This window comes from Suricata suricatta, chromosome 6 (genome assembly GCF_006229205.1).
Source record: "Suricata suricatta isolate VVHF042 chromosome 6, meerkat_22Aug2017_6uvM2_HiC, whole genome shotgun sequence".
In the NCBI taxonomy this organism is placed as follows: domain Eukaryota; kingdom Metazoa; phylum Chordata; class Mammalia; order Carnivora; family Herpestidae; genus Suricata; species Suricata suricatta.
In genome coordinates, this window is record NC_043705.1 from 101,279,078 (window position 1) to 101,306,875 (window position 27,798).

Sequence of the window (27,798 nt, forward strand, 5' to 3'; positions counted from 1 at the left end):
CCATTCCTGCTGCCTCCTGGAGAAGTGTACCCCAACCAACCCAGCCAGGCGGTGTAATACCAGGGATCGGCAGCCTCTTCGGCCCTGTGTGCCACCAGTGGGGTGAAACAAAGCCCGCGGGGACCACTGGCAGGCCTAAGACATAGATAGGAGAAAGGAGGAGGGGTGGGAGGGCAGGAGAGACAGGGAAGAGGGAGAGAGAGAAGAGAGAGAGAGAGAGAGAGAAAAGCAAGAGGTATTGTATACGGTGGGAAAGCTGCCGCGACTGCTATAGGGGCCACTTGCCGACCACCTCTCAGAAGCTCCAACCTCCCTCTGCCACCATGTCCGTCCTGGCTGCCTCTGGACTCCTCTAGGACCGTACCCACCATGGCCCTGGCACTGGGCCGGGCACACAGCCTCGGTGAGGAGGGGCACCGCCCCTACCACAGCACTTCCCTTGGTGGTGAAAGAGCTACCGTGGTGGCCAGTTTGCTGAACAGTCCACCCTCTGCAACCCCATCGCTGGGCTGGCCTGATCATCCCTAGGGACTGAGAAGCACTATTCTAATGATGGCCTTTGGAGTCATCAAGGAAAGGATTCATCAAGGACCATCCATGTGGAATTGACTGATCTGTATCCAATTCCACTTAAAAATCCATTTCATCGATACAAGAGGAGGAACTTCTTTCCCACCTGCTTCTGTTTAACTCATCAGATCAGTCAGCAGCCCAGCTCTGCTAGATTGCTAGATGCCCGTCTCCTGTGCTCTGATGGCCCTAACAGAGCCCTGGGGCGGGAGTCAGGAGACCTGGGTTCTTGTCCCACCTCCGCCTGTGACTCACCTTGTGACTTAGACAAGTCACTTCCCCTCTCTGGACCTCAGTTTCCCCATCTGTAAAATAGGGAGGGCACTGGGACTAGCTTGTCTCTAAGGGCTCTTCCAGCTCTGGCTTTGGGAGTCTACTAAAATGCATCTATGCCGCCTCACGTGATTTGGTGGTGCTGGGGGTTAACTCGTGGTCACACTCCCCTCTCAGACCACCTACCTAAGTACTCCTCCTCTTCTGTCCCTCCCTGCCACCCTGTGCGGCTTTCCTCCTCCTTTCCAGTTTCTCTTTTGCCTTGTCTGGGTCTCCCTCACTCATGCCTTGGGCTTATGGAAACACCCATAAGGTGTATCCTAGGCTGGAAAGGTCTGTGGTCCTTGACACTACATAGAAGTGTTTGTAGAAGCTTCTCTGGGATTTTCACAACCAGCAAGATGAGTGCAAAGTGCCCGTGGGCTATGAAGCCAAGGAAGTTACGGTGACATGGCTGAGACCCCATCTTGGCCCACCCCTCCTCCCCGGCCCCTACCCAGACACAGACACACACACAGAAGGGGAGGCGGTGGGCCTCACACGGCTCATCTCAGATGATTCAGATTCAGGGTTTCAGAGCTGAGAGAGGCTGAAAGGTCATGTGAAGTGGGAGTTCCTGGAAGACCCTTCAAAGTTCAAAGGACCTTTATGCTTTTTGCTAATTCCTCAAAAAGCCTGCCAGGAATGGCTTATCCCTATGTAAGTGGCAAGGATTTGACCAAGATGCCCAGATTCTTTACTTTTTAAAAATAATTTTATGACTACTTTGGATAAACCCAAAAGGCGACCTCTTTCTCAGAAGCTTTGGTAGGCAACTCTGAGTATCTCTGATATCTAGACTCTCTCTAAGGGGTCAAGGGCTTGTGATACTAGTGATTTGAGGGGATAATAATTAATAGTAACTTGTCAGCAACATGATCTCATTCAAAATTTTCATTGAATAGAGAAGATAATCAGAGTACAGAGAGGTCAAAGTGCTTGCCTGAGATCACACAGCAAGTCAGAGGCAGAACTTGTAAATTCCCAAGCTCGGGCGTCACTGCAGGTGAGAGAGCCGGGGTTCACCACAGAGGGACAGAATAGATGTACAGAGATTCTACTTTAAACTCCTCCTACACTTTGGAACCTAAACTTCACAGGGCTAAAAGATAGCCAGTCCTGGTATTACCTCCATTTGCCAGATTAGACAACTGAGGCACAAAGAGACTGTGTAACATGCCTGAGGTCACACAGGTATCTGGGACTAGAATCCAGGTCTCCTGAATCTTACGCTGGGAGTCCTCCCTCCGATATTAAAACATGATGGCAGAATAAGACTAGAACAGCTGCTGGACGCTGCCCCTCTTGCCTGAGGACCCCGAGCCCCACCGGCCCACAGTCCAGCCAGGATGACCTACCACGGCCTGGCCGACCACTGAGTCAAGAGAGTTAGTCTGTGCCCGGAGCCACTTACCTGTGTGCTGGAGGGCCCCACAGCACGCCGGGGCACCTTGATGTCAAATCCACCTTTGGGGTCCTTCTCCCCTCTCAAGCACGGGTCATTAGGGGGCTCTCGGCCCCCTTCCCAGTCACAGATGGTTTTTCGAATTGCCTGGAGGACACTGGGAAGGAAGAACCAATATTCAGACTAGGTTTCACTGTTGGGAGGGAGCCCTGCAAGCCTGTTTCTAGAGTCTTGGCCCAGGACCGCTTGTCTTCGGATCCCTGGGCCTCCCCACTCCAGGTGCTGGCCTCTGAGGCTCAAGCCGCGCCAGAAGTCCACGCTTCCTCAGCGCCCAGGTGACTCTGATGCCCACTGCCTAGTTTTCTTTCTCGTTACAGGGGCACTTCATTAGTCCAGGTACATCTCTGTATGTTCACTATTGTAATGATAGCTTATAATTGTTGCATGCTTACTCCATGCTGCTGTGTGCTTAGGTCTACACACTGATTATTTTGCTCTATCAACAGCCAACGAAGTAAGTTATTGTCCACATTTTACAAACGAGGAAAACTTGAGGTTCAGAGAGAATGAGCGCACACAGATCATGGACGATATGGGCTCCAAACCCAGAGACTGAGGCTTCATTTCAAATGTCCAACTCTAAAGAAGACCTCCTAGAATTTTCTGGAACTTGCTAGAAGGCTCTGGGTGTGTTCAGAGGCTGCGCTGGAAGCTGACTGAACTGGGAACTTCCTCTGTGGTCTACACCTAGCACCCCCTGATTTTAGATGTGCTCCTGAAAAGGGCCATACGAAGACTCACCTGATAAGGACGTTCTTCTTCTTCCGCACTGCCTGCCTCAGGGGCTCGCGCAGGGTCACCTGGGCAAAGTCCTGCAGGGCCGCATAGATGGTGTTCCTGATGGCCTGGTTGAAGACGCTCTCCATCCTGCCCATGAGTACCTGCAGGCCTTTGATCATGGCGATCACCTGGCCAGGCACAGATCAAGGTCAGACTCCCTGTGCTTCAGCTCACCTATCTGTCCGGTACCCTTCACCACCTTGCAGGGAGGGTCCGGAAGCAAGAGGCTAGTGCTACTCAAAGCGCCAGTTCACGGCTAGGTAAGAAACGTGTGCTGGACGGGAAATCAGCTCTCTTGCTTTCTTCATCAACAAAGTCCTGCTACAAAGCAAAGACGTCAGCTACATGGAACAGCGTGCGTCATGACAGCTGATTTTCCTTCTGGTCCCAGGTCCTGATCTTACTGCTGACTGCTGACAAACGGCAGCTCATATTCATGGGCCACATTTGTGGGCCACTCTAACTTCTAGAGGCCTTTCTACATACCATGCACCCATAGACCATATCAAACAGAAGTTGTTTGACCATAAAATTTTCTATAGAACTTTTACAAACTTTGCTTTTGAAAGGACTTTGCCAATTGCCATGGGAGTCCATAGAACATCCTTCTAGGACACAAAATCTCTGTAGAAGTCTCAGGTGAGGGAAGCCTCTGACCTTCTATTTGCTTCCTCCCTGGACCCTTAACTCACTTATCTAGCTGCAGGGGGGTGGGGAGGGTCAGGTTATGTGATAAGTGTTTCCTGGCCTGCCTTGGAGCTCTCTTTTTAAAAAAATTTGTTTCTGTTTTTTATTTATTTTTGAGAGACAGAGAGAGACAGCACGAGCAGGGGAGGATCAGAGAGAGGGAGACACAGAATCAGAAGACAGGTTCCAGGCTCTGAGCTGTTAGCACAGAGTCTGATGCGGGGCTTGAACCCACGAACCATAAAATCATCACCTGAGTCGAAGGTGGACGCTTTACCAACGGAGCCACCCAGGCGCCCCGGGAGCTCTCTTTTTAGATCTGTCTGCTTGAGTTCCTGTCTCCTCCTTGCAATAACCATTCCCTCTCCATCCCGAGGAAGAGGTGCATGTATTTCTACAGCTGAGCTGTCTGTTTCCCAGTGGGTAAGTTAAATGGCATGTGTTGGTTGGAAGTCACATCCCTAATCCAGCTTCCCCAGCAACAAACCTGATCTCTTGGCCCCTATCAGCCAAAAGTGCTAATGTCTAGATGGATTCAGAATTTGGAGGGGAAAGCACATGCCAAATCAGCCTCCTGACAACCGCTGCACTTATCATACCCATGAGAAGTCTAACGCTGAGGAGGTGTTGGACTTCCTCCCTCTGCACCAGGCTGTAAGTGCTGCAGGAGCAGGGCCCAGCGGTGCTGTGCACACCCTGGGCCCACTGCCTGGGCCTGAAGAGGGCTGTCAGCAAAGTTGTGTTGAAAAGGAATGAATAAAGTAATGAGCTTAGAAGCTAAGATTTTTTTCCCCTCTAAACCTTAAAGGAATAAATAGAACATCTGAGGTTAGGGGAAATGGTGAGAATAAAGTTCAGGAGGCAAGGATTTTCATTAGAACCAATAAGTATAATGGTTTTGCTGGAAAGACGCTTTGGTGTAGAGAAACAACGGGACCAAAGCCTTAAAGGAATATCACGTCATAAAAGAACCTGGGTTCCTGGCTAGAGATGTAATTAGGAAATAATGAGACAAAGGAAGAAGTAGATAGTGAAGGTATTTCAGAATAACTCCAAACACAGCAGAGTGTGCAGATCAGTTAGACTTAAGAGAAAATCAGGGTGCCTAGGGGGCTCAGTTGGTTGAGTGACCGACTTCTGCTCAGGTCATGATCTCACTGCTCATGGGCTGTGCTGACAGCTCAGAGCCTGGAGCCTGCTTCAGATTCTGTGTCTCCCTCTCTCTCTCTGCCCCTTTTCCACTCATGCTCTGTCTCTCTGTCTCTCAAAAATGAATAAACATTAAAAAAAAATTTTTTAAGAGAAAATCTTTGCAACTTTCGGTTAGGCAGAGATTTCTTAGCTAGAACACAAAAATCACAAAACATAACATAATTGACAAGTTGGACTTTATGAAAGTATAAAAGAGGGGCTCTTCAAAAGGTATCCCCTAAAAATTAAAGAGGCAAAGTCACAGATTAGAAAAAACATTTACAACATATATAAGACTAGGGACTTATAGTCCAGAATATATAAAGAATTCTCACAATTCGAGAAGAAGACTGAAACCTAATTTAAAAAATGGGCAAGAAATTTCAGAAGACAACATTTCACAAAGGAAGACGTATGAGCGGCCAATAAGCACATGAAAAGATGCTCAGTATCATCAGTCTTCAGGGAAATACAAATTAAAACCTCAATGAGATTTCACTAACCAGCCATTAGAATGACTAAAATTAATTAAATTGACAATGTCAAGGACTGTGAATTGTGGAGCAACAGAACTCTCATAGACAGTTGGTGGCAATACAAAATGGTATATCCACTTTGGAAAACCATTTGGCAATTCCCTTAAAAAGTTAAGTACAAACCTACAGCATGACAATTCCAAGTGAAATAAACACCCATATCCACACAATGTATATTCAGATCTTTAAAGCAACTTTTTTCATATTGGCCAATGGCTGGAAATGGCCCCATATTTATCAACAGTTGAATGGGCAAACAAATCACAGAATACCCATACATTGGAATAATACTCAATGACAAAAAGGAACAGACTACTGATACTCAAATCAATGTAGATAAAACTCAAAATTATGAGGGTGAGTAACAGACCCAAACACAAAAAATTACAAGCTATGCAAAATGATAGGAAAAACAAACAAGTCTGTGGTGACAAAACGAGAGTGACTAGGGACTAGGATGGCAGGAGGACTGACTGCCAATGGCACCGAGTCTTTAAGGGGAGAGTCTGTGTGTCGTGCTTGCACAGGAGCCCATGCTAACCTTCTCTGTACTGTTCCGATCCGAGTGCGTGTGCTGTCGAAGCCAGGACAGAAATGTTCTGTGTCTTATCTTTGTGCTTTCAGAGTTGTGTATACAACTGTGAAAAGTCTTTGAGTTATGCCCTTTAAATAGATACAACTTACTGCATATAAATTACGCCTCAGTAAAGATGATAAAAACAACCTAAACTGTCCTCATGAAGGTGCTGCATACTTTGACCCAAGAGCAAGGACATTCATAAAAGGAACGTTCGGAGAACACGTGAACTTTTGGATGTAAAAAATGTAATACGCATGATAAAAAATACACAGGAGAAAGTTGATCTTAAGGAAATATTCCATAAAGCAGAACAAAAATAAATGATGTGCAGTAAAGACAAGAAAATCAGACACTAAATCCTGGGGGTCCAATGTCTAACACCTCATCTCTGTTTCTACCTGTAGTTCTTCAATCACTCATCAGTCTGGGCATTTTTCTTATCTCTTTTGGCCATTTGTCCCTGTTTCTTCTGTTGGTTTCCTTTAGCCCATTTTTCTAGTGGAGTGAATGCCTGCCTTTGAATTCTTAGGAACAGAAGGGAGTTCCTTCTTTTTTTTCTTTTTTTTACTTGAGAGAGGGAAAAAGGGAGAGACAGAGAGAGAATCTCAAGCATGGAGACTGAGGCAGGGCTCCGTCTCCTGAACCTGAGATCATGACCTGAGCAGAAATCAAGAGTCAGATGCTCCACCAACTGAGCCACCCAGGTTCCCTGCGAATCAATTTCTAATATGCCAGAGGCAGATTCGGGCAGGAGGAGGGGTCCGGGAAGCATATGCACGCCAGGATGCCCACGGCTGCCGTCCTGCCCAGAAGCCCTCCCGGAACCACCAGGTCGACACCAAGCAGCAGCCTTCGGGGTAGGGGATGCGCACGGAGTCAGCACCCACCTCGACAAAGGCAAACTTCTCCTCGCTGGTGTAGTTGTAGCGCGTGGCTCTCTCGTACTCCTCCGCCGTGCCCGGGCAGTCCTTGTTGCAGAACTTGTCCGTGGGGTGAACCAGCTTCCAAGAGTACTACGGCGGGGGAAAAGGCCAAGCGTCCATCAGCAGGCGAATGGAAAAGCCAAGCGCGGTGTGAGCATGCAGGGGAATGTAATTCAGTCCTACGAGGGAATGACGTTCTGATTCATGCTAGAACATGGATGGATCGTGGTCCTCAAAGATGGGAAGTGAGAGAAGCCACACACAAATAACCACATAGTATAGGATTCTACTTATGGGAAACGTCCAGAATATTGAAATCTACAGAGACCGAAGACAGATTGCTTGGGGCTGTGTGGATAGGGAATGGGGGAAGGATTGCACAGGATTTCTTTTGGAACTGATAAAAATGTTCTAAAAATGACTGTGATAAAATACTAAATATACTGCAAATATACTAAATACCAATGAATTTTACATTTTAAATGAGTGAATGGTATGGCATGCAAATTCCATTTGAGTAAGGCTGTTAAAAAGAGAGTGCACGGGCAGAGACGGGCAGACCGGAGTCCATGCAAACAGAGGTCAGTCTGCAGGGGCCGGGGGAGGCGCAGGCCCTCCGCCCTCGGGGACACCTACCACCTCCATGACGTGGGCGCTCCACTTGGATAAAAGCTGCAGGCCCCGCAGGGCCAGGTCGAAGAGCTCACGGTACTCCTCGTCTGACTTCTGGCTGTCCAGCCCGGAGCCTGTCACCACCTGGGGGACATGAACCGTCACCTCACCACGGACATGCTGGTACTTCTGTATGTGATTGCACTGGTTCCCCCAAGAATACTATGAGGGAGGTGCTGTTATTATACCCCCCAAGGGTCAGACAAGTTATTTGCTGAAGGCCACGAGGCTTGGGAATGGTGGAAGGTTTAACCTCAGGTGGCGTGATGCCATTTATGGTGGGACGTGCCCCCCGCATCGTGACTCAGACACACACACCTTCAGAGGGGTCTTAGCTACATACATGAACCAACACTTTGCATGAAGCAACTTTCCTCTCAACACATGAGAATTTCTCTGGTTTCCTATCCTATTTCACACAAAAATGCTAATCAGAAACCACTAAACTGATCCCACAACTCATTAATTAGACATGACTCGCCAACTGAAAAGCACTGAAGACAAACATCTATTTGAATGTGACATAGTCCATAATGAGACACTGATATATGCACATGCACATGCAAATACATGTGTCCATAGGTATGTACGTACACGTACGTATATGCACACAGAGTCGGTCCTCATTATTTGTGGATTCGGTATTTGTGGATTTGCCTACTCACTAAAATTTATTTGTAATCTCCACATGGATACTTGCAGTATCTGGAGTGGTCATCTGCCGCTATGTGCATAATGGTGAAAAATCAGAGTCATGTTCCCAGCTGAGGCCGAACAAGGCGAGTCTCTACTCCTTGTTTCAGTAATCATACTGAATGTAAGTGTCCTTCTCATGGCTTACTGAATGCCATGTTTTCCACATTTTTGTACTTTTTGCTGGTGATTTCACTATTAAAAATGTACCCAGATTTAGTGCTAACGTTCTGTCTAGTGACTCTAACTGTAAAAAGGCTACAATGTGCCTTCTTACACACAGAAAAATAGCTACTTTAGATAAGCTTTGTCTGGACATGAGTTATAGTGCTGATGGATGTGAGTTACTGTTGATGAGTCAACAATGTATGTTACATAAGGGGTCTTTAAATAGAAACATATCAAAAACAAGGTGATACGTTGATCAGCCTATGAAATGTTGTGACCAGAGGTTCACAGGAACTTAACTCTGTACTTTGTCAAGGAGCAATGCTTTTAGACAATGCTTCTAGTATTTAGTATTTGCCTATCCAGTGTTTGTGCCCACTTTACAGAATATAACTACTGAGTAATGAGAATGGTCTGTATATACACATGTATAAAATATAACTTAAAAAATAACTTGAAGCCAGATTCACTCTTAGATCACACCAAAACTTGACAAGAAAGGAGGCCCCAGCACTGCAATTATTCCCATAGCTTAAGTTCAGATGATTGGCACATGTGGTTAAGAAAGCCAAAGATTTGGGTTTGTCCTTGGCCCATGTCTTCCAGGAGCCCTCATAAGAATATGGGCCACCTGTCCAATGATCACACCATGTGCGCTTGTCTGACTGTCCTCGTTTCAAATACATTGCCCTTTGATCAAAGACACGTTCAGAATTTGGGTTTGGAAAGCAGGTGCACTATGGCTGCCAACCACAAGGTGGAACCAGTGAGCAAATGTGGGATAGTGCAGAGTCATCCAGGTTCACATCAAGACCTGCGTTTCTCAAAGCAACATATAAACGCATTAGAAGGGCATACTCAGGAAGAGTCCAGCAGAACATATAAATCCAAATATTACTCATAGTTGGTTCTGGTTGGAAGAATTTTATGTGATTGATTTTCTCTCCTTTGCATATTTGTATTTTTCTGAGGTTTGTGCATTGACTATATTTCTGTATTAAAAAAAAATTAACACCAGTAAAAATATAATTGTGGGAGTATAAGAGATTTTTATGGTCTTCTTCTGTCCCTAATTGCATTTTCTGGTGTTACAATGATTATTATTGTGTAGAGTAAAAATATTTATGGTAGTGCTTTAACCATGAGTGTTCAGAACTCTGCTTCTTTGCCATCCACGGATCATGTGCAGATGAACCATTACGAGGCCACTGTTATCTGCTGGGCATGATGCGTTTTCCACGCAACATACTGTTTAATCCTCTCAATGAACCTTTCCAGAGACTATAGCCCCCATTTTACAGATGAGGAAACTGAGGCAGAGAGATTGTGAATAACTTGCTAAAATGAGTAGCATCACCAGAATCAAATCCAGTTCTACCCGGCTTTAAAAAAAATCCATGTTCTTGGCCACTGTGCCCTTCTGCCTCCGAGATGTATCCCCTCACTCCTGCTCTCCATCATTTCCTTCCTGGCTGGTCCTTACTCCGTCGCACCCTGAGCCCCCACCAGCCTCCATCCCGGCAGCCAGAGTGAGCTCACCTCACTGTTGCTGTAGCGAGCGAGTTCAGAGATGAAGCGGATGTGGTCATCCCGGATCTGAACCATCTGCTCGCAGATGTTGTACTGGGGGCTGATGCTGCTCTGGGTACATGTCCACCTGGGCAGAAAATCACAGGGTTGGAGCGGGTTCTGGCCTTAGGTGCCTCAGTGGGACAGGCTCCTTCCACTCACTGGTTACTCCCGGTGCTCAGCCAAATGTGTCTGGCTCCCCTGGGTGGACTCAGGCATCCCAGCCACCAGCTAGAGAGCCTGCCACAGGCTGATGAGGAGTCTTCTTCCTCCTCTGAGACCCAATCCCAGGCCTTTCCAGACAGCTGGTGTCCACAGTACTTACCAGTTGTAGGAGTGAGGAGCCTCTCTAGGGCTACACAGAACTGGAAACCGAGCAAAGAAAAGGCAAGGTGGGGGATCTCCCAAAGCTGCCTACTGACTCTCCGCCCTGACATCTTGTCCAGGGCTGGGTGGAGGGGCCCTGGGGGACGGGGCTGGGGAGCCTAATGGGATTGCACTTCCTTTTCCGCAGTGACCCGGCAACATGGAAGGACTCCACGAAAGGGACAACATGGTCAGTCTGAGAGGCACTGCTGGCGAGCTCTCCCTCTCCCCCTCGCTCCCGTCTCTTTCTCTCCCCGCCTCCTTCTTGTTCTCCTGGCCTCTCTTCTTTCTCCTCAACCCTTTGGAAAGGTATCGTTGGAAAAACCATCCTACAATGGAGAGGACATCAAGGAATGAAAGTCTTCACTCTCCTTCCCCAAGAGAAAAAAGACAGCCCCTTCACCTCTTCTGCCATCCGGTGCCGGTGACCCAGGACACAGAGTAAGCATGGGCACCAAACGAGGCAGACAAACACTTGGGGTGAAATGGAGCATCTCAGAAGGATCTCTGAAGTGGCCCTGATGAGAACACTGGGACTGGTGACAGATTTCCTCACACTTCTACTTCGATATGACTTACATTTTGGGGACACGACCTCTCGAGCCTCTGACACCCCGCTGTGGCCACGTCACCACTCCCAACCAACTTCAGGTGGTCGAGAATCCATGCAGGGAGCATGAGGAAGTGAGTTCAGGCTTCTCAACCCCTTGCACGTCCTAGAAAGCCTCCTGACATACTAGCAGCCAGCAGGTGATGAAGAGACTACCAGGCCTCCTTGAGGAGACTCCTTCACAGTGGCTCACGGCTGGTGGGGTTCAAGGATGCTCCACTTATGTCTTTTTCACAAATATATACACAAGCCCTCACTTTGACTAAAGGACAGTCAGGCCCTGTCTATATCGAAGGGTCATATTCATTCAGCTTGGGGGAAAGATGCAGACAGAAGAAACCTTCCTGACAGCCCCAGGGTGGCCAAGGCTGGAGCTGGATGTCCCCCACCTTCCAGAAGTCATGGACACCCAGATCCCAGCACAGGTTACCCAGAATGATGGTTTATAAAACAATCTAGGGTGAGGCAGTCAACCCACTTCATGGGGGAACCGTCCAAACCATACACCCAATGACATACTTACTGCATGGACACAGATCTGAGGAGAGGACCAATCTGAAAAAGAATGCCACCTTGCTCCACCCGACCACTGAGGGCCAGCCAGTCCTCCCCCATCTCAAGGGAAGGAAGGCTCCTGCTCTCCCACTCTGAGTGGCACAAGCCACGGCTGGGACGGAGAAGGGGCGTGGCTGTGCTCTGAGCACTTTTGAACCCTGGCAGCAAAGGGCAGATACAAAAGGGCTCAGAGCAGCCTCCGCTGTTCCCTTCCGGCCGGCCGGGTGCCAGTGTTCCGACGGCATCCACCTGCCCAGGGCTCTGGGGAGGGAGGAGGGGCTGAAGTGGCCCCTCGGCCCCCTGCCCGGGCTGGGCATCCTCACGGGGAGCCGAGAGACATTACGGCAGGCACTCACTTGGACTTGTTCTCTTCATAGTGAGCACTGGTCTTAATGTATCTGGCCAGCTCTATCTGCATGTCGCCGAAAAGGGGCACCACCTGCAGCTGCTGCAAAGGAAGCAAACACAAGGCGTGAGATGCAGGGAGGAGCCGGGTGGCCGCCCTGCACTGGGGAAGCAGGCCTCTGGTTCCTCTGGGCTGACCCCTCATTTCTGCTTCTGCTAATGCCACTGCGTAACCTCGGAACCAAAGAGTCCCAGACAGCGTTCAGGTCCTCCCCTGCCTCCAACCAACCCGTGTTCCAGCAACTGTGCCCAGAGAGGCAGTCTGTCCAAGGTCGCACAGCAGGAAGAGTGGATGAAGGATGCGGACCAGAAGGCCTGCTTCCCAGGGCAGGGTTCTTTCTGCTCCGATTTCCCTGGGATTCGTGGGTTCTTGCTGCTGTAAACTCTGGGCTAAGAGGGGATACCGGAGGCTGCTGGCTAGGGGTGGCCTTCCTGGGAACTCTACACTGTGAAGCAGCTGAAACCATACCACCGAACACTAAGGGGCAGATAGGTCCTAACTGAAGACCAGGACAAATGGAGAGGCCGGGATTTACTGTCAGCTTCTTCGCAGTCAAGCACTGCAAAACCAGAAGATCTTCAGGACAGTGGTGGGTACGTGTCATTCTGCATTTGTCAAAACACACAGAACGTACAACCCCAAGAGGGACTGCTACTGTAAACCACGGACTTTGGGGGAGAATGACGTGTCACTACATTCATTGACTATAAAAGTCTGCATCTCTGGTGGGGATGGTGATAGTGAGGGGGGCTATGCATGGCGGGCATGGGGGCAGGGGGTAAAGGGGAAAACTCTGCACTTTCTGCTCCATCTTGCTGTGAGCCTCAATTGCCCTAAAATATACTCTATTAAACAAAACCAAAAAACGGTATCTCAATCCATACAAATACTTTGTGAAGTCAGTATTATCAGTCCCATTTCACAGATGACATAACTGAGGTTTAGACAGCTTAAGTGATTTTCACAAAGTTAAACCAACCAGAAGTCGAGGAGCCAGATTTATAAATAACCCAGGGCTCTGACTCACCTATGTAATCTCCACCCAATCCCCAAGGGGGCCCTAGGAAGTAGATACCCTTGGCATTCAGATTTTTCAGGCTGGGGGAACTCCATGTCAGAAAGGCTTAGTGACTTTCTCAGAATCATCCAGCTGTCAAGTGGCAGGGCCAGTCTAAAACCCAGTCTAAAACCCTACGGCAAAGCTGCATGCCTCAACTCCACCCTTATCTCATTTGTGCTGATTTAGGGCAGAGGTGGATTTTGCATAGTCTCCATGATGAGCCCTGCTTTCATTTGGGGCAGCTCCAGGCCAAACTCAAAGTTCCAGCCTTGAAAAGAAGCAAAGATCCAGGAAGCCCTTGGGGGGATTCGTTTCTCCCTTAACCTGTAACAGTCCGTGGGATCTGGGCCCAGCCTTGTGTCCCGCACGCCACACTTCTGAAGGGTTCCACTTTCAGTGTAAACCCAGGATTTTCCATGTCTGACCTTGGAGGCTCCACTCCATGCCTCAAATGCTAGAATGAGCCAACACTGTGAAATTCAATCCCAAAGCAGGAAATCCCTTCATAAAAACCTCAAAGGCTTAATTTATTTTTAAAAATTTGGGGCCAGAAGATCAAACCCGTGAGGCATTGCAAAGGTCTGAGTGTATAATGGATGATGAAGACGATGATGATGAGGCACTGTGCCCAGAGGCAGAGGCTTCCCCAGGGGCCAGGAGAGGCTGTGATTTTGCAAATGTGGATCAATTTAGAATCTAGTTTTTAACCCTCCTGCTTCTGTAAGCTCGAATTTATACAGAAAATAAAAGCAGGCACTGTTTCCTGGGATGCACCTCTGTGTTTAGATAGCAAGGGACTTCAGGAGAGAGAAAAGGCAATATGCAGAAAGAACTGTAAGCCTTTTCCCCCACCCCAGGCGGAACCCAGCCAAACCCTGACACTCAGAGCACGTCTGACTTTAGCCAGGCAGGCGTCCACAGTGAGTGCCTTCTCGAGAGGGCAGCTGGAGGCCTGGTCGCTCTGTCCTCCTCCTCCTCTTGGGGTCTGTAAGGCCTGCAGCTCAATCAACAAGCCCCGCTGCTAGCGGTTCCATTTCATTCTTTTCCCCAGAGAGCTCACCCTTCAGCCCAGCGCCAGTGTCAGGTGCTGACCTTAAAGAACTTATCGATTTTGCTGAGATTGATCCTCTTCTTGGCATCCAGTTTGTAAATGTTGCTGACATTTCCATCCATCAGATAGAGACCAAAACCCATTACCTAGAGCGAGGGAGCAGAGCACAGAAGCCCATCACAACCACTGGAAAAGTTAAAAAGAACAAAAAAAACAACAACGAAAAAAGGAGGTCTGTGCGAGCACACATGCACATTGTGTAGTTCTATCTCAAAACCCTCGTGTCTTCAAATAAAGGAGACATAAATCTAATTTCAACCCAAAATTTGATTTCTGTGAAGCAATTCAGACCACCCTTGAGTATGTTATTACGGTAGCCACTAGTTGAGTCCTTACTGTGGGCCAGGATCTGTGCATAGGCCTTCACCAGGCACCTTCCTTAATTCTCACAACAATCACTTTTCCTTAATTCTCCCAGCAATTCAAGTCTGCACAATAACCTTATTCTACAGATGAGGCACTGGAGACACAGAGAGGTGAGCCAGCCTGCTGAGGTCACATAGCTAGTGAGTCGCAGAGACAGGGTCTGAACCCAGATCTGACCACATTTACACAGTCAGATCCTTCCTGAAGGAAAGGGCTGAGCCGAGCCTGTTGCTGCAGCCCTTGGGGACAGGCACCTGTGATACCTGCTCAGTGGTGAATGAACATGATGTTATTCACTCCTCTCCCCAAGGAAGCCATGGCAGTGCACAGACCCAGGGGCCACTGGTGACTTCCTTAAAGAACACACCTCTGCCTGACAGTGCTCTATGAGCAGGTCAACAAGTTGACCCTGGACATGCCAGTCCATCAAACAGCTCTTCTAATGCTGACGTGTTCTGCTCCTTTTGTCAAATGCACAGCGAGGCTGAAGGGGCCTGAGCAACAAGGCTGACTGCAGCTTCCGTGGGGAAGTCACATCTGACATGTAAGGGACCGGACTGGAGGACTGTTAAGGTGGCATCCCCCTCAGTCCTAGCCTGTCCCCCTGCTCTGCGGGGTGTGCGCCAGACTTTTCCATCTCAGGGGAGAGGCACCCCAGTTGCATCTGAGTTCACTACCACAAACTGCAGAGCCAGGAAATGGGCAGAGAGCAGAGGGCAAAAAGGCTGGGAAGAAGTGTGGAGGGACTAAAACGGATCAGAAGTCCATGATGGGGGCTCCTGGGTGGCTCAGTTCATTACGAGTCTGGCTCTTGATTTCAGCTTAAGTCATGATCTCACGATTCGTGAGTTCAAGCCCCTCATCAGGCTCTGTGCTGATAGTATGGAGCTGGCTTGGGATTCTCTCTCTTTCTCTCCCTCTCAAAATAAAACAAACAAACAAAAGCCAGTGAGCGAAAACAAGGGCCCGAGCATCTGACGGCAGCATCTAGGAGGGCTCGGGGGGCTCGGATTTAGTGCCTCAGCGTGTGGCAGCAGCTGGTTAGGGCAGAGCTACGGGGGTGAAGGACCACTAGGCTCTGGGTGACTTGCTGGACTTCTGATTGTGCAGAGGAAGCCCAAGTGAACAAGTCACTGAGCCACACTGTCCTGCAAATCTCATCGCGGTGCTATGGGGATGGACAGAAGGGAACCCCCACAGCACTGGGATTCTTAGAATAGCAAGGGTGGCCTGGAAGAGAGGAAGAAAAAGAAAGCCAGCAGGAGAACGCTGGAGGGCAGGCTCTGGGGAAGAAAGCACCAAAAGGGCCATGCAGCATGTATGAGGACCACAGAGAAGGTGGCTCATCTCAGGCCTGTCGCTGCTAAGAGAGACCATACCAAGCAACCCAAGCAGCCAGAGGTGGATCAATGGCTCAAGAAATCCAAGCACATCCGGAGCACATTATTTAGCGGCTGCACAACCTTCCAAATACATTTAATGAAATGGGATGCAAATTACACATGCACATAATTTATGCATATTGCAGATGGGGGAGAATGTGGTAAGCATAGAAAAAACTAGAAGGAAGTACATCAAGATGCAAAAAGTAGTACTCTGGATGGAAAGGCTGTGAGAGATTAACATCTTTTGTGCCTTTCCATACATTCCAGATTTTCTACAGTAAATAGTACTTGATAATTTAAAGACAAGACTTACAACCTGACAGAACGAATGTGACCATTTTGGCGAAATACAGCAAAAGCTTGAAGATTTTGCTTTCCCTTTGAGTCGGCAATTTCTCCTCCAGGACGTTTGACTTGGCAAGAGTATGTACACAAAAGCTGTGCTCTAAGGATGTTCCGTGCAGTTTAGCAAGCACATATCCAATGACAGTGGGTTTGTTTAATAACAATGTCCACCTACTGTGGGCAGCCATTAAAAATTACACTGCAGAAATAACCACATCTAGAAAGATGTATGTGACATACTAAAGGAAATACAACAGGTTACAAAAAATTATGAGCAGTAAGATCTGTATCAGTGTTTAAATAAGAAAAAAAAAAATTTAAAAAGATGATTTTAAGGAAGAAGAAAGTGAAGGGCAAGCCCGGGCCCCGGGTGGGGGGGGTGGGGTGCCGGCAGCTGTACCTTGAGGAGCATGTGCTTCTCACTGGGGGTCAGGTACATCTTGTTCTCGTAGTAATCCACGCAGATGTTGACAATGTCCGCCAGCAGCTCCTCGTAGCCTGGGATCACTTCCAGTTGCTGATGGAGACACTGAACAGCAGCGCCCCCCTCTGGTCAGTCCCTCTCCTGCTTCCCCCCACTGCCCCTCTGACCATCCCCGGTAGAGGGAGCCTGCAACTTCTCCTGGAAATCCTCCTCATCCCCCATCCCCCCCCCCCAACCCTCCCTCAACCCCCTAGTGGTTGGTCAGAGTTCCCATGCAAATCACCCATGGCAAGGAACTCGCCCCTGCTCTGGGTCCTCCATTTTATGCCCTGGCAGTTCTGACAGTTAGAAAGTGCTTTTTTGAGCTGAGCTGAAAAGCAGTTCGACTTTCCAGCAACAGGCCTGTGGTAGGCTTAGTTTTCACGGTGTAGACTTAGCCATGACAGCTCAGATGATGACAGAAAGACCCAGCCCAGGGCAGGAGAGAGAGACCAGCAGGCCTGCCCCTCCTGGCAGGACTCAGCACCACAGGAGCATTTCCCAGAAGAGAGGAGTCTGAGGTCTCTGTTTCAGGGCTTTTCTCTCCAGAGAGGCAACCTGGGCCCCTGTGGGGATGCCGTAGACAGCACGCTGCTGCCCCTCACAGACAGCCTGGGCCTGAGGCGTGGGGCTGAGTCTCAGGAAAGAAACATGCAGCCTCAACCCTGCCAGCCTTCTCAGTCGGCCAAGAGCAGCAAGGGTCTGGTGAGGCCAGTGGTGTCCCTAAGACAGGTGTGAGCCTGAAAACGCTTCCAGAGTGGACGGCCCCTCTCAGCCAGGGTCCTGCTCACATTCTTGCTGGTGCCTGTAGAGGCTGACCTGACAGGTGAGCAAGACGGGTTACATTAAGTCAGGCGGCACTCAAGAGTCGCAGTTGAGGGCAGTGTTTGGCAAAGCGGTGGCAGTAACCACCCCTACAGCACCTCACGCTCCAACCATGTGTCAGGCTCTGCATATTCAGGGCTTTTAACATGGGGTCTCGTGTATGGCTCACAAATCTTATGAGATGGATTCTCATATTCTCAAATAATAGCCCCCATTTTACCGATGAGGGAACTGAAGCTCAGACCTTGCTCAAGGTCTCACAATGGGTCAGTGGAGGATCCAGGATTAGAAATCAAGGCCGTCAAAGCCTCGAATCCATGCTCTCAATCCTCACTCACGTGGGGGCAGAACACGGGCTGAGAAGGCTTTCAGGGACCAAAATCTGCAGAGGGTAAAAGGGTCATCCGTGGTTGGGAGAGGAGACTTAAGTCTGCTAATTCATGAATGGGAGAGTGGAGATGTTCGATCTGGATTGAGCTCCCCTGCTTATAAGGTCCACCCACGCTTCGGGCCCCTGCCTGTGTCCTGGGAGACTAGGCCAAGATGAGCAAGGCATGTGCTACCACCTGAGTGATCCTGTTGTGGTTGGCCAGGAACATGGAAAGGTTCTGCGACTCCTGGATGGACTGGGGGTCCGCCATCTTCCTCAGGAACTGTGCCGCCCTGTACACGGTGTTGCAGAGAGGAACGCTCAGGTATAACCCGCTGAAACCGGGCCTCCTCCTCCTGCTCCTACCCAGCCCAGAATTGCACTGCCCCCTGAGGTTGAGGAGTTCTGACTATCACAGGGGACTCAAACACCAAAGGAGGGTGTGTTCTGCAGTCATTTCATCCGGGGCCATGGACACCCTTGTGATAAGGGTACCTAAAATGAAGAGGCAAGATTACACTGAAAAGCAAAGTCAGCAAGTTTAAGGACAACTGGCATCCTATCAACCAGCCCGAGGTGGCAAGGCAGGGTGAAAGGAGCATCCTCACACTCTGTTGTGACCCCCGTGAAGCTGCACAGCGGTCACGGAGAAGAACCCCAGGCAGGGTGCACTGAGTGGCTTTGAGTGGATTGTTATTTATAGAAAACCTCCAAGTTTCTAAAGCAAAGCACTCCACAGAGCACAGAAGTCTGTTTCGCCTAACAGGATCACAGGGGAAGGGATGCTGCGAGCAGGGAATACACACAGGACTCGGAGGGGGAAGAGCACGGCACCCTGGGCTTTTCCAGCCTGACCTGGTGTTGGTGTGTGGCCTGTGTTATGGCAGCCTGTGAGGGCACAGACAGGACACCCGCCTAGCTCGCCACCCTAGCTGCTTTGCAGACCATGTCACTTGTGACCAAAACCAGGGAGAAAGGGGTTGGGGAGGGGGGGATGTGGGAGGCGTTATACTATGAGTTGTCTATGAATTTGTGAAAGCTGCCATATCGGAGCCAGGCTAGAGACGGGGCTCTGCCTGCGGGCACCCCCAGGTTTCACAGATCGCTCAGGAGGATAAAATCGTGAGAAGCCATCTAGTGTCTGCATTCTCCGGTTGCCCTGGAGCCCCGGGAGGATGTGGCTCTCTTCACCAGTGACACAGAAAAGCCTTCCCCAGGTGTCAACACTGCAGAGCTCATCTGAGCCTCCACAACATACAGGAAAGATGCCTGTTGCTTCTGGGTGGCTGGATCCTAATTTCTGGGGAGGGACGACCTCTTATCTGCTCTCGGTCTTTCTTTCTGGTAAGCTGACACTGGCCCCCAAATGACTCTGAGGACGAGCCCCTGTCCGGCTGGAGCCCCCACTCCCACCACACACTACCCAAACCGGGGCAATGACCATCCTCCATGGGACTTTTGGAAACGTATTTGAAAGAGTCAGCCCTTCTCTCCTTTGAAACTGGGGTGGCTACGCTGGTCCGGGGGAAGCTTACAGCTGCTGGTGGCCACCACCTGGCACAGGCCTGCCTGAGCAAGGAGCTGCTATCAGGGAACGTGGAGCCCAAGAGAGAGGCAGAGGGTTCCAGACCACCATCATCTGAGCATGTGGATTTAGATACAGTGAAACTTTCCCGTTCTGGGAGCCAATCCAGTTCCTTCTTTTACACAAGCGTTTGAACTGGCTGTCTGAACCTTGCAAGAAATGACTGATGTGACCATTTTCTGATTATTGTCCTGGTCCCACACAGCTTGGGACCACAGAAACCGCGACGGCTCCACAGGTAGGAGATAAGGAGGATTTGATGCCATCTGGAGACAGAAAGCGGACACAGAGCCAGGTCTCCAAGGACTCGGCTCTGCATCCTACTCCTCCAACTGCAAAAACAGATCCAGCCCACCCCTGCCGTGCTGGAAAATGGCTAGTTTGGTTCTGGAGAAGGAGCCTAGCAGAAGATCTCTAGTCTCTGCCTCCCCTAGGCTGGCTACCCAGGCCGAGGGGAGTGGGGGAGGGTGCCCTGACCTTTTGTAGGCAGAGTGGTCGTTCTTGACGCTGCACTTCATATTCTTTAGCTCATCCAAGACAGCGAACATGTTGATGAATTTGCCCAGGGTCAGGAGGTAGGCCTCGGAGACAAAGTCCTTCCTGCGCTCGGCATGGCAAAGGCGCTTCACCTCACTGCAGAACCGCTCGATGGCCTTGCGCTGCAGGCAGAGGGGCAGCAGGTGAGGACACACAGCCCAGAGGGGTGGCTCACTGTGCGCTCGGGGCAGAGCAGGGCCTGACTTGCTTCCTGGGGACTCTAGTCAGTGCCTGGACATTTAGAAAAGCCAAATCTGCCAGGAGGTCTTTCTCAGAGGGGTCCCTAAATCCAGAGCTCATTTCTAGAGGGCCAGCCTGCAACTTGTGGCCAAGTGAGTCAAACCAATTAATTCATTCGCCATTCCTTCACTGAGGAGCATGAGGTCTTACTCACTTTTGTATCTAGCACCTAGGACAGGGTCAGGCACCAGATGATAGTAGGTTAGGGACCAAGGGTGAGAGAGACATTGAGAGAGAGATGCTAAGGTATCCAACGGAACATCTACTATGTGCCAGGAACCATTCTGGGTGCTGGAGTAAAGTAGGGAACAACACAGAAAGAAAAGGTTTCTACCCTAAGGAGCTTATACTTCCTATTAGAATGTGATATGCACTACAGAGAAAAATAAAGGGGGACAGAGAGAGCAGAACCCTTTAGTAGGAAGGTCAGAGAAGAAGTCATCAAGATGTGACTTCTAGAAAAAGAGTTTGGGAGAAGAGAAGGAGAAAGACAGGGATAACTGAGGGAAGTGCATTCTGGATGGCCCGTGCAAAAGCCCTGAGGCGGGTGTGTGCCTGGCGTGTTTGAAGACTGAGAAAGAAGCCTGTGGTTGATGTGGAGTGGGCAGAGGGAAGAAACCGGAGATGGAGAGGGACTGGAGCCACTGGCTCCAGCGGGCCTTTCGAGGGCCAGGGTTTCCACACTGAAGGAGTCACGGAGAAAGTGGTGGGCTCTGAAACAGGATGACCTGGTCTGAACTGTATTTTATTTTATTTTTTATTTTTTTAATGTTTTATTTATTTTTGAGAGAGAGAGAGAGAGAGAGAGACAGAGAGAGACAGCATGAGCATGAGCAGGGGAGGGTCAGAGAGAGAGAGGGAGATACAGAATCCAAAGATAGGCTCCAGGCTCTGAGCTGTCAGCACAGAGCCTGACACGGGGCTCAAACCCATGAACTGCGTGAGATCATGACCTGAGCCGAAGCCGGATGCTTAACCAACTGAGCCATCCAGGCGCCCCTGAATTGTATTCTAAAACAGTAGCAGTTGAGGTGAGAATCCACTGCAGGGGGCAAAGGTAGAAGCAGGGAGAGTAGTTAAGAGAAAGGAAAATATGTCCACCCAAAAATGTATGCATGGATATTCATTGCAGCACTGTTTGCAACAGCCCCAAACTGGACCTAACTTAAATGTCCATTAACTAATAAACACATAAATAAAATGTGGTGGTTTCATACAAAAACACAGTATTGGATCATATATTTTGATATGTGCTATAACGATGTGCTTGAAAACAATGTGCTAAGTGAAAAGAAGTCTGTCACTAAAGGCCACATGTTGTGTGATTCCATTTCTCTGCGATGTCCAGAACAGGCAATCCACAGACACACAGATTAGTGGTTGCCTAGAGCTGGAGGTTGGGGGACGTGGAGGATATTATGGGCGGTAGTGAAAGGACACAGGGTTTCTTTTTCAGGTGAGAATGTTCTGAAGTTGATTGTGGTGGTGTATACACAACACAAAACTGTTGAATTGTCCAATTTAGGTGGATAAATTGTATGGCTATAAATTATATCTTTAAAAAATCTGTTACCAAAAAAAGCAGCTGATCAATAACAAAAAAAAAACAGCTAAAGCAGCAATTCAGAGAGAGACAGAGACAGAGAGAGGAGGAGGTGGAGGAAGAAGAAGAGGAGGGGGCGGGGGGACTTACTGCTGGCAGATGAGCATTACGCCACAGACATGGGACACCCTACCAGCCCGGACCAAGCCATACCCACTCCTCCCAGAGCCTAAGTCCAATAAAACTTTTTATAATGATGGAAATGTTCCATATCTGGACTGTCCAACATGGGAGCCACTCATCACGTGCTACTGAGCATAGAAATGGCTGGTGCAATGGGGGAACTGAATTTTAAATTTTCCTTAGTTTTAATGTGGATAGTCCCATAGGCTAATGGCTACTGTGTTGAACAGCATAGTTCTAAATTATTAGAGATCCTCCCTTCTCTAAATATCTCATCAGAAGACCCTTAGTTTTAGCACTTAATCAGTCTCTGGGTAGTTTTTTCTCCCTTGGACCTGCCTTCTCAAAGAGATTAGCTCCTAAGGGCAGGTCCAGGATGCCAGTAACAGCAGCAGCCATTTGATAAACTGACTATGTAACCAGAGATCTGCTTGGCTCTTTACAAACAGACCTCATTTATCCTCACCACAAACCTGAGATTCGGCATGATTTCCAAGGCAAGCGGACTGAAGGGGCCAGATGTTAAGTAACTCACAGGCACACAAGGACAGTAGAGCAGAACCGTGGGTTTCTCTGCCTGGGAAGCTGGCCTTCCCTCCCTGGACGGCTCGCACCCGCACCTTCCCCAGATGTTCCCGCCTCCCGCCCTGGGCTGGGCAGAGCTGGGTGCAGGGTGGACATTCGGCCAGTGCTTGCAAGTCTCTTTATGAAGCGCAGCTCTCCGGTGGAGCATGTGTGTGCATGGAGTTGTGGCGTGACTCCCGCCCCAGGGTGCAGACCGGTCTTGAAGTGTCAGCCTGCATTCCTGACACAACCATAACAATCAGCCAGTCTCCCTGCTGTCACTCTTCTCTCCCTCCAGCCCCACCCACCTCCCTTCCATTTTCCACACAGAGGCCAGAACACTGCTGTAAAACCTTAAATCAGGACATGTCACAAGAAACCCCCAGTGGGGGGCGCGGGGCTGGCTCAGTCAGTTAGGTGTCCGGCTTCCACTTCCGCTCAGGTCATGATCTCCCGGTTCCTGGGTTTGAGTCCTACACATCAGGCTCTGTGCTGATAGCTAGCTCAGAGCCTGGAGCCTGTCTTCGGATTCTGTGTCTCCCTCTCTCTCTGACCCTCCCCTGCTCACACTGTCTCTCTCTCTCTCTCAAAAATAAATAAACACACACACACACACACACACACACACAAACACAAACCCAGTGGCTCCTATGGTGCTCGAGTCAAGTCCACACACTCTTTTTATGTCCTACTTCCTGGCCTACAGTGCCCTATAAGGGCCTATCTTCCCCTATCACCTCTGTCACCTGTCCCTTCTCACTCTGCAGCCTCCCTGGCTTCGTTCTATTTGTTAAACATGCTGTGCTCCTACAGGCCCCAGGACCTTTACCTCTGCTGTTCCTTCCACGTGAAACCCTCTTCCTCCATCATCACATGCCAGCTTTTTTCTCATCATATACATGTGTTCAAATGCCAGTCCTGACAGGCTATCCCTAAAGCTGCACTACGTCACAGACACCCGACACCCCAGGGTTATTATTTTTAAATTTTATTTTACTCACAGCACTTACTACACCCTGAAAAGAACTGAAAAGGACTGTGTGTTGTTTACTGTCAGTCTCTCCTACCTGAAACACACTCATGTGCTCACAGGGACGTAAATCACAGGGAGAGACAGAGGCCTGTCTGTCTTGCTCACCAAGGGGCATGTCAAGGGCGCTCAAAATATATTTGCTCAAGGAATAAATAACATGGCTCAAAAATCCAAACCCCAGCATCTGGCAGAATGGGACCCTCTCAGGTCCCCTGACTCAGATCCACCCTTACCCCTCACCTGAAAGTACATGAACTTCATGAGCTTGGTGACCTCTGGCTCCAGCACCTCCACTGTCTTCTCATAGATCTCCACCCGGTTGGGCTGCTCATTGCATTTCACCTGTGGGGAGAGGGGAGATCACACGTCCTGCTTTGCCCAGGCAGTTCTGGTTCACGTCTGTTGTCTTATTAAGAGGGTCTGCTTGCACTCTCAAAGGCACCTTGTTTAGGATGATAAATGCAGTGGTCACCCTAGTGAGCAGAGGCTGGGGTAGCCCTGACTGTCAGGTAGAACCGCCAGCCAGACACGGGCTGCAAGAGACCAGCTGGGCCCAAGAACAAAACCCTCCCTCCCTTCAATCCATTCAGGGTCAGGGTCAAGGGCTCTGACCCTGAGCATACACACGCCTCCATTGATCTGCATGGTCTCCCTCCTTCAAAGCCTTTCCCAACTCCTACCCCGGTGGGGCCCCACCAGGTTCAAAGCAAAGAAAAATGTTCCAGCCACTGCTCCAGATGCACCCAGGGCGAGGGCCCCTGGCCAAACTTGGCTCCATGAAGAAGCCCCTTTTCTCTGCCCAAGGGTTCTCGACCCCTCAGAATCACAGGGCAGATGCTTTCCAGCACGCACACCCAAGACTGCTAACTGGCCAACTGAAACAAGAGTGAGCAAAAGATAAGCACGGGGACATTCTTCACATTGTTGCTTAGAAATTCTTCAAATGGTAGCAGTAAGTTAAATATCCACCAGTCGATGGTCAAATGGATAAAATATGATGCATTCCTACAGTATCATCATAAAGCTGCTAGAAGGAATGAGTTAGATCTAGTGAACTGACATGGAAAGATTGCTACCATAAACCGACAGGTGAAAAAACTTGCAAGACATGAAGTGTAATATAATCCCATTTTCTATCAAACAAAACACAGAACAAAACAGTGTGTTTGTGTGTCCATATATAATATAGGCATAGGAAATCTGAAAGAGTTCAAAGCAAACTGTTAATAAGTAGTTACCTCTGGGGGCTAGAATTAAGGGGAAGAGAGAGGAATAGTTTCTGTTTACTTTACACACGTGTGGTTTGTTAATCGTGTTATAATAATGGGACCCATGAATTATAGGATGATGATAATTATAGTACATGTAATATCTGTATGAGTCAACATGAAAAAGTATGTAATAAAGAATTAGACGGAAAAAAGCAAGTGGCAGAACAATATAAATACAAAACACACTTTTATAAATGATAATTTACAAAATAACATTCAGAGGGATATTTAAGATATTCTAGGGAAAAGATCCAGAGGAATATGCGGCAAGGTATCCATGTATTTACTACGTATCCATGGTGATGATGCTTTGCTGGGAGGTGGGTCTGGGTGGTGGGGGTCAGGAGGTGGGGGTGTCTTGCTTTTTACTTTGTATCTTTCTGCAGTGGTCTGGGTGTCATACAGGTGGCACATACTGCTTCTGACATAATGTACAATTTTTTTAAGTTCATTTATTTGAGAGATAGAGCGAGAAGGGGAGAAGCAGAGAGAGAGGGAGAGATAATAAGTGCTGTGCTGTCAGCATGGAGCCCGACGTGAGGCTCTGTCTCATGACCACAAGATCATGACCTGAGCCAAAGTCAGATGCTTAACCGATGGAGCCCCCCAGGCGCCCCGAACAAGTATGTTTTTAAGTTGTATTCAGCCTCACGGCACACTCTCCAAATGTCTTGAGCAAGTGCCCTTGGATAAGAGGCCCCTGGCCCCCTGGAGACACTCAGCTCTCTAGGAGGAATGGGTGGAGGGTCGTAGCAGCCCCTGGAGGGCCAGGAGGGTGCCCAGCGAGGACGGTCTCACCTGTGGGATGGCCCGGGAACAGCTGCGCCAGGTGTAGAGCATGACCGCATACTCGTGTCCCTCCTCCAGCATCTCGTTCTGAAAAGCAAAACACACTCAGTGCCGGAAGGCTCCTTCATGGCCCCCCAGATCCTCACAGCTCACAGTGGTCTGCGGACTAGCATCGGCATGACCAGGGAAGTGCACTAGAAATGCAGGATCTTGGGCCCCTGGACGGGCCTATGGAATCGGAATCTGCATTTCTGTAAAACTCGCAGGGGACTCATCCAGGTACACAATGAAGTCTCAGAAGCCCTGCCCCAAATTACCCTCCTCAGACACCCAAGGGCTGTACCAGCCGGCCACATCTTTCAAAGCTGGACGGCCACCTTAGAAAGGAAAAGGCAGATGTATTTGTTCCAATAGCAAAACTTGTATCAGGCATACTGTTAGCAAGAAAATAAGCAAGTGGCCAAACGGTATGGACGGCAGATAGGTTTGAAATCCAAACAAAGAGTAATAATTATGAAAGTATATTGTTGTGTACTGAAAAACATTTTGGTGCATTATGCCCCAAGCTAGGAATAGCAAGCTATCTGTGGGGCTGGATCAATAGGGGCTTTCACTTTTCATATTGTAGGGTACTCTTTGCCCATTTATAAGAATGCTTGCTACTATTTCAGAAGAAAATGCTTCAGATCAACTTTTTAAAATAGTGTACAGCAGATGGCAAAACCAGTAACAGCATGGAAAATGAACCTGAAAACTACAGTGATGATTCACCTCACCTAGCAAGTGCTAAGAGTCCTAAACTCAGGGTCCAAGTATCTGGCCTCAAATCTCAGCTTCACCATTGTTAGCCCTTCCCTTTGATCTTCAAGAAATCACTTAACCTAAAATTCTTCATTTAGTATCTGTTTAATGACAATAACAATAATGACCTCCGAGAACTTTATGAGAAGTCAATGGAATACACACACACACACTCTCTCTCACACACACATACACATACTCTCTCTAGGTGATCTGTAAAGGGAGATGAGAGTATTATTAGGAAAAAGATAGTCTGGCAGTTTCTCAAAGAGGTAAATACAAGGTTACAACAACACTGAGCAATTCCACTCGTAGGTATATACCATCAAGACAAATGAAAACATAGGTCCACACAGAAGCTTTTTATTTTTTAGAATTTATTTATTTTGTGTGTGTGAGAGAGAGAACGTGCCAACAGGGGAAGGGTGCAGAGAGAGGAAGAGAGAGAATCCCAACTAGGCTCCTCACTATCAGTGAAAAGCCTGACATGACGCTTGATCCCATGACCATGAGATCATGACCTGAGCAGAAATCAAGAGTTGGACACTCAACAGATGGAGCCACCCAGGTGCCCCCACGTCCACACAGAAACTTGCCCACTTGTTCACAGCAGCATTGTCCTAACAGTCAAAAAGTAGAACAGCCCAAATGTCCATTCACTGAAGCCTGAATAAATAAAATGTGGGCCAGCCACACAAGGGAACAGTGTTTGTCTATCACAAGAGTGAAGAGCTGCTACGTGCCACAGCATGGACCGACTCGGAAAACATCACGCCGGCCATGGAAGGCCACGTGTTTCACAACACGTTTAGATGAAATGCTCAGAAGAGACAAATCCATAGAAACAGGAAGTAGATTGGAATTTGCTAAGGGCTGGGGAGAGATAGGAATTGGGAGCAACTGCTCATGGGCCTGGGGTTTCTTTTAGTGCTGACAGAAATTAAATGGTGAGGAGGGTTACATGACCTTGTGAATTTTATGCTATATGACATTTACAAAAACAAGTAAAAAGTATTACTAGACCATCTCTCTTGTAAATGTTTGTATTGATATAAAAACAAATTTTATATCAATTTTTCAATAAATGTTTTGATGAAAATGATATAAATATAAATTTTTACTGATTTTTTATTCCATGTATCACATTTATTTCATAATATTTCCCTAGTGCATGATCAGATTTAACTTGCAACTTATTACTTCCTATAGTTTTGTTTTCAACAGTCACTGACGAGTCATATTTT

General features: G+C 48.6%; 1 protein-coding gene across 4 annotated transcripts in view; it reads right to left on the minus strand.

Annotated features, from left to right (window-relative positions):
• Nucleotides 1–25,840, minus strand: part of CYFIP2 (cytoplasmic FMR1 interacting protein 2) — a 103,648-nt gene extending 77,808 nt beyond the window's left edge. The window contains exons 1-15 of one of the 4 annotated variants that reach the window (XM_029942954.1): nt 25,763–25,836; nt 23,934–24,035; nt 20,071–20,252; nt 18,205–18,301; nt 16,751–16,879; nt 14,236–14,340; nt 12,034–12,125; nt 11,646–11,677; nt 10,472–10,511; nt 10,117–10,234; nt 7,681–7,800; nt 7,009–7,134; nt 3,089–3,255; nt 2,297–2,444; nt 61–135 (exon numbers count right to left, since the gene is read on the minus strand). In XM_029942954.1, the coding sequence (XP_029798814.1) occupies nt 61–135; nt 2,297–2,444; nt 3,089–3,255; nt 7,009–7,134; nt 7,681–7,800; nt 10,117–10,234; nt 10,472–10,511; nt 11,646–11,677; nt 12,034–12,125; nt 14,236–14,340; nt 16,751–16,879; nt 18,205–18,301; nt 20,071–20,252; nt 23,934–24,035; nt 25,763–25,834 (1,605 nt within the window). In that variant the 5' untranslated portion in view covers nt 25,835–25,836. Of the gene's footprint in view, nt 1–60; nt 136–2,296; nt 2,445–3,088; nt 3,256–7,008; nt 7,135–7,680; nt 7,801–10,116; nt 10,235–10,471; nt 10,512–11,645; nt 11,678–12,033; nt 12,126–14,235; nt 14,341–16,750; nt 16,880–18,204; nt 18,302–20,070; nt 20,253–23,933; nt 24,036–25,762 lie in introns of all 4 variants that reach the window. The other 3 variants (XM_029942957.1, XM_029942956.1, XM_029942958.1) reach the window with 3 other exon arrangements.
• Between the last annotated feature and the right edge of the window lie 1,958 nt (nt 25,841–27,798).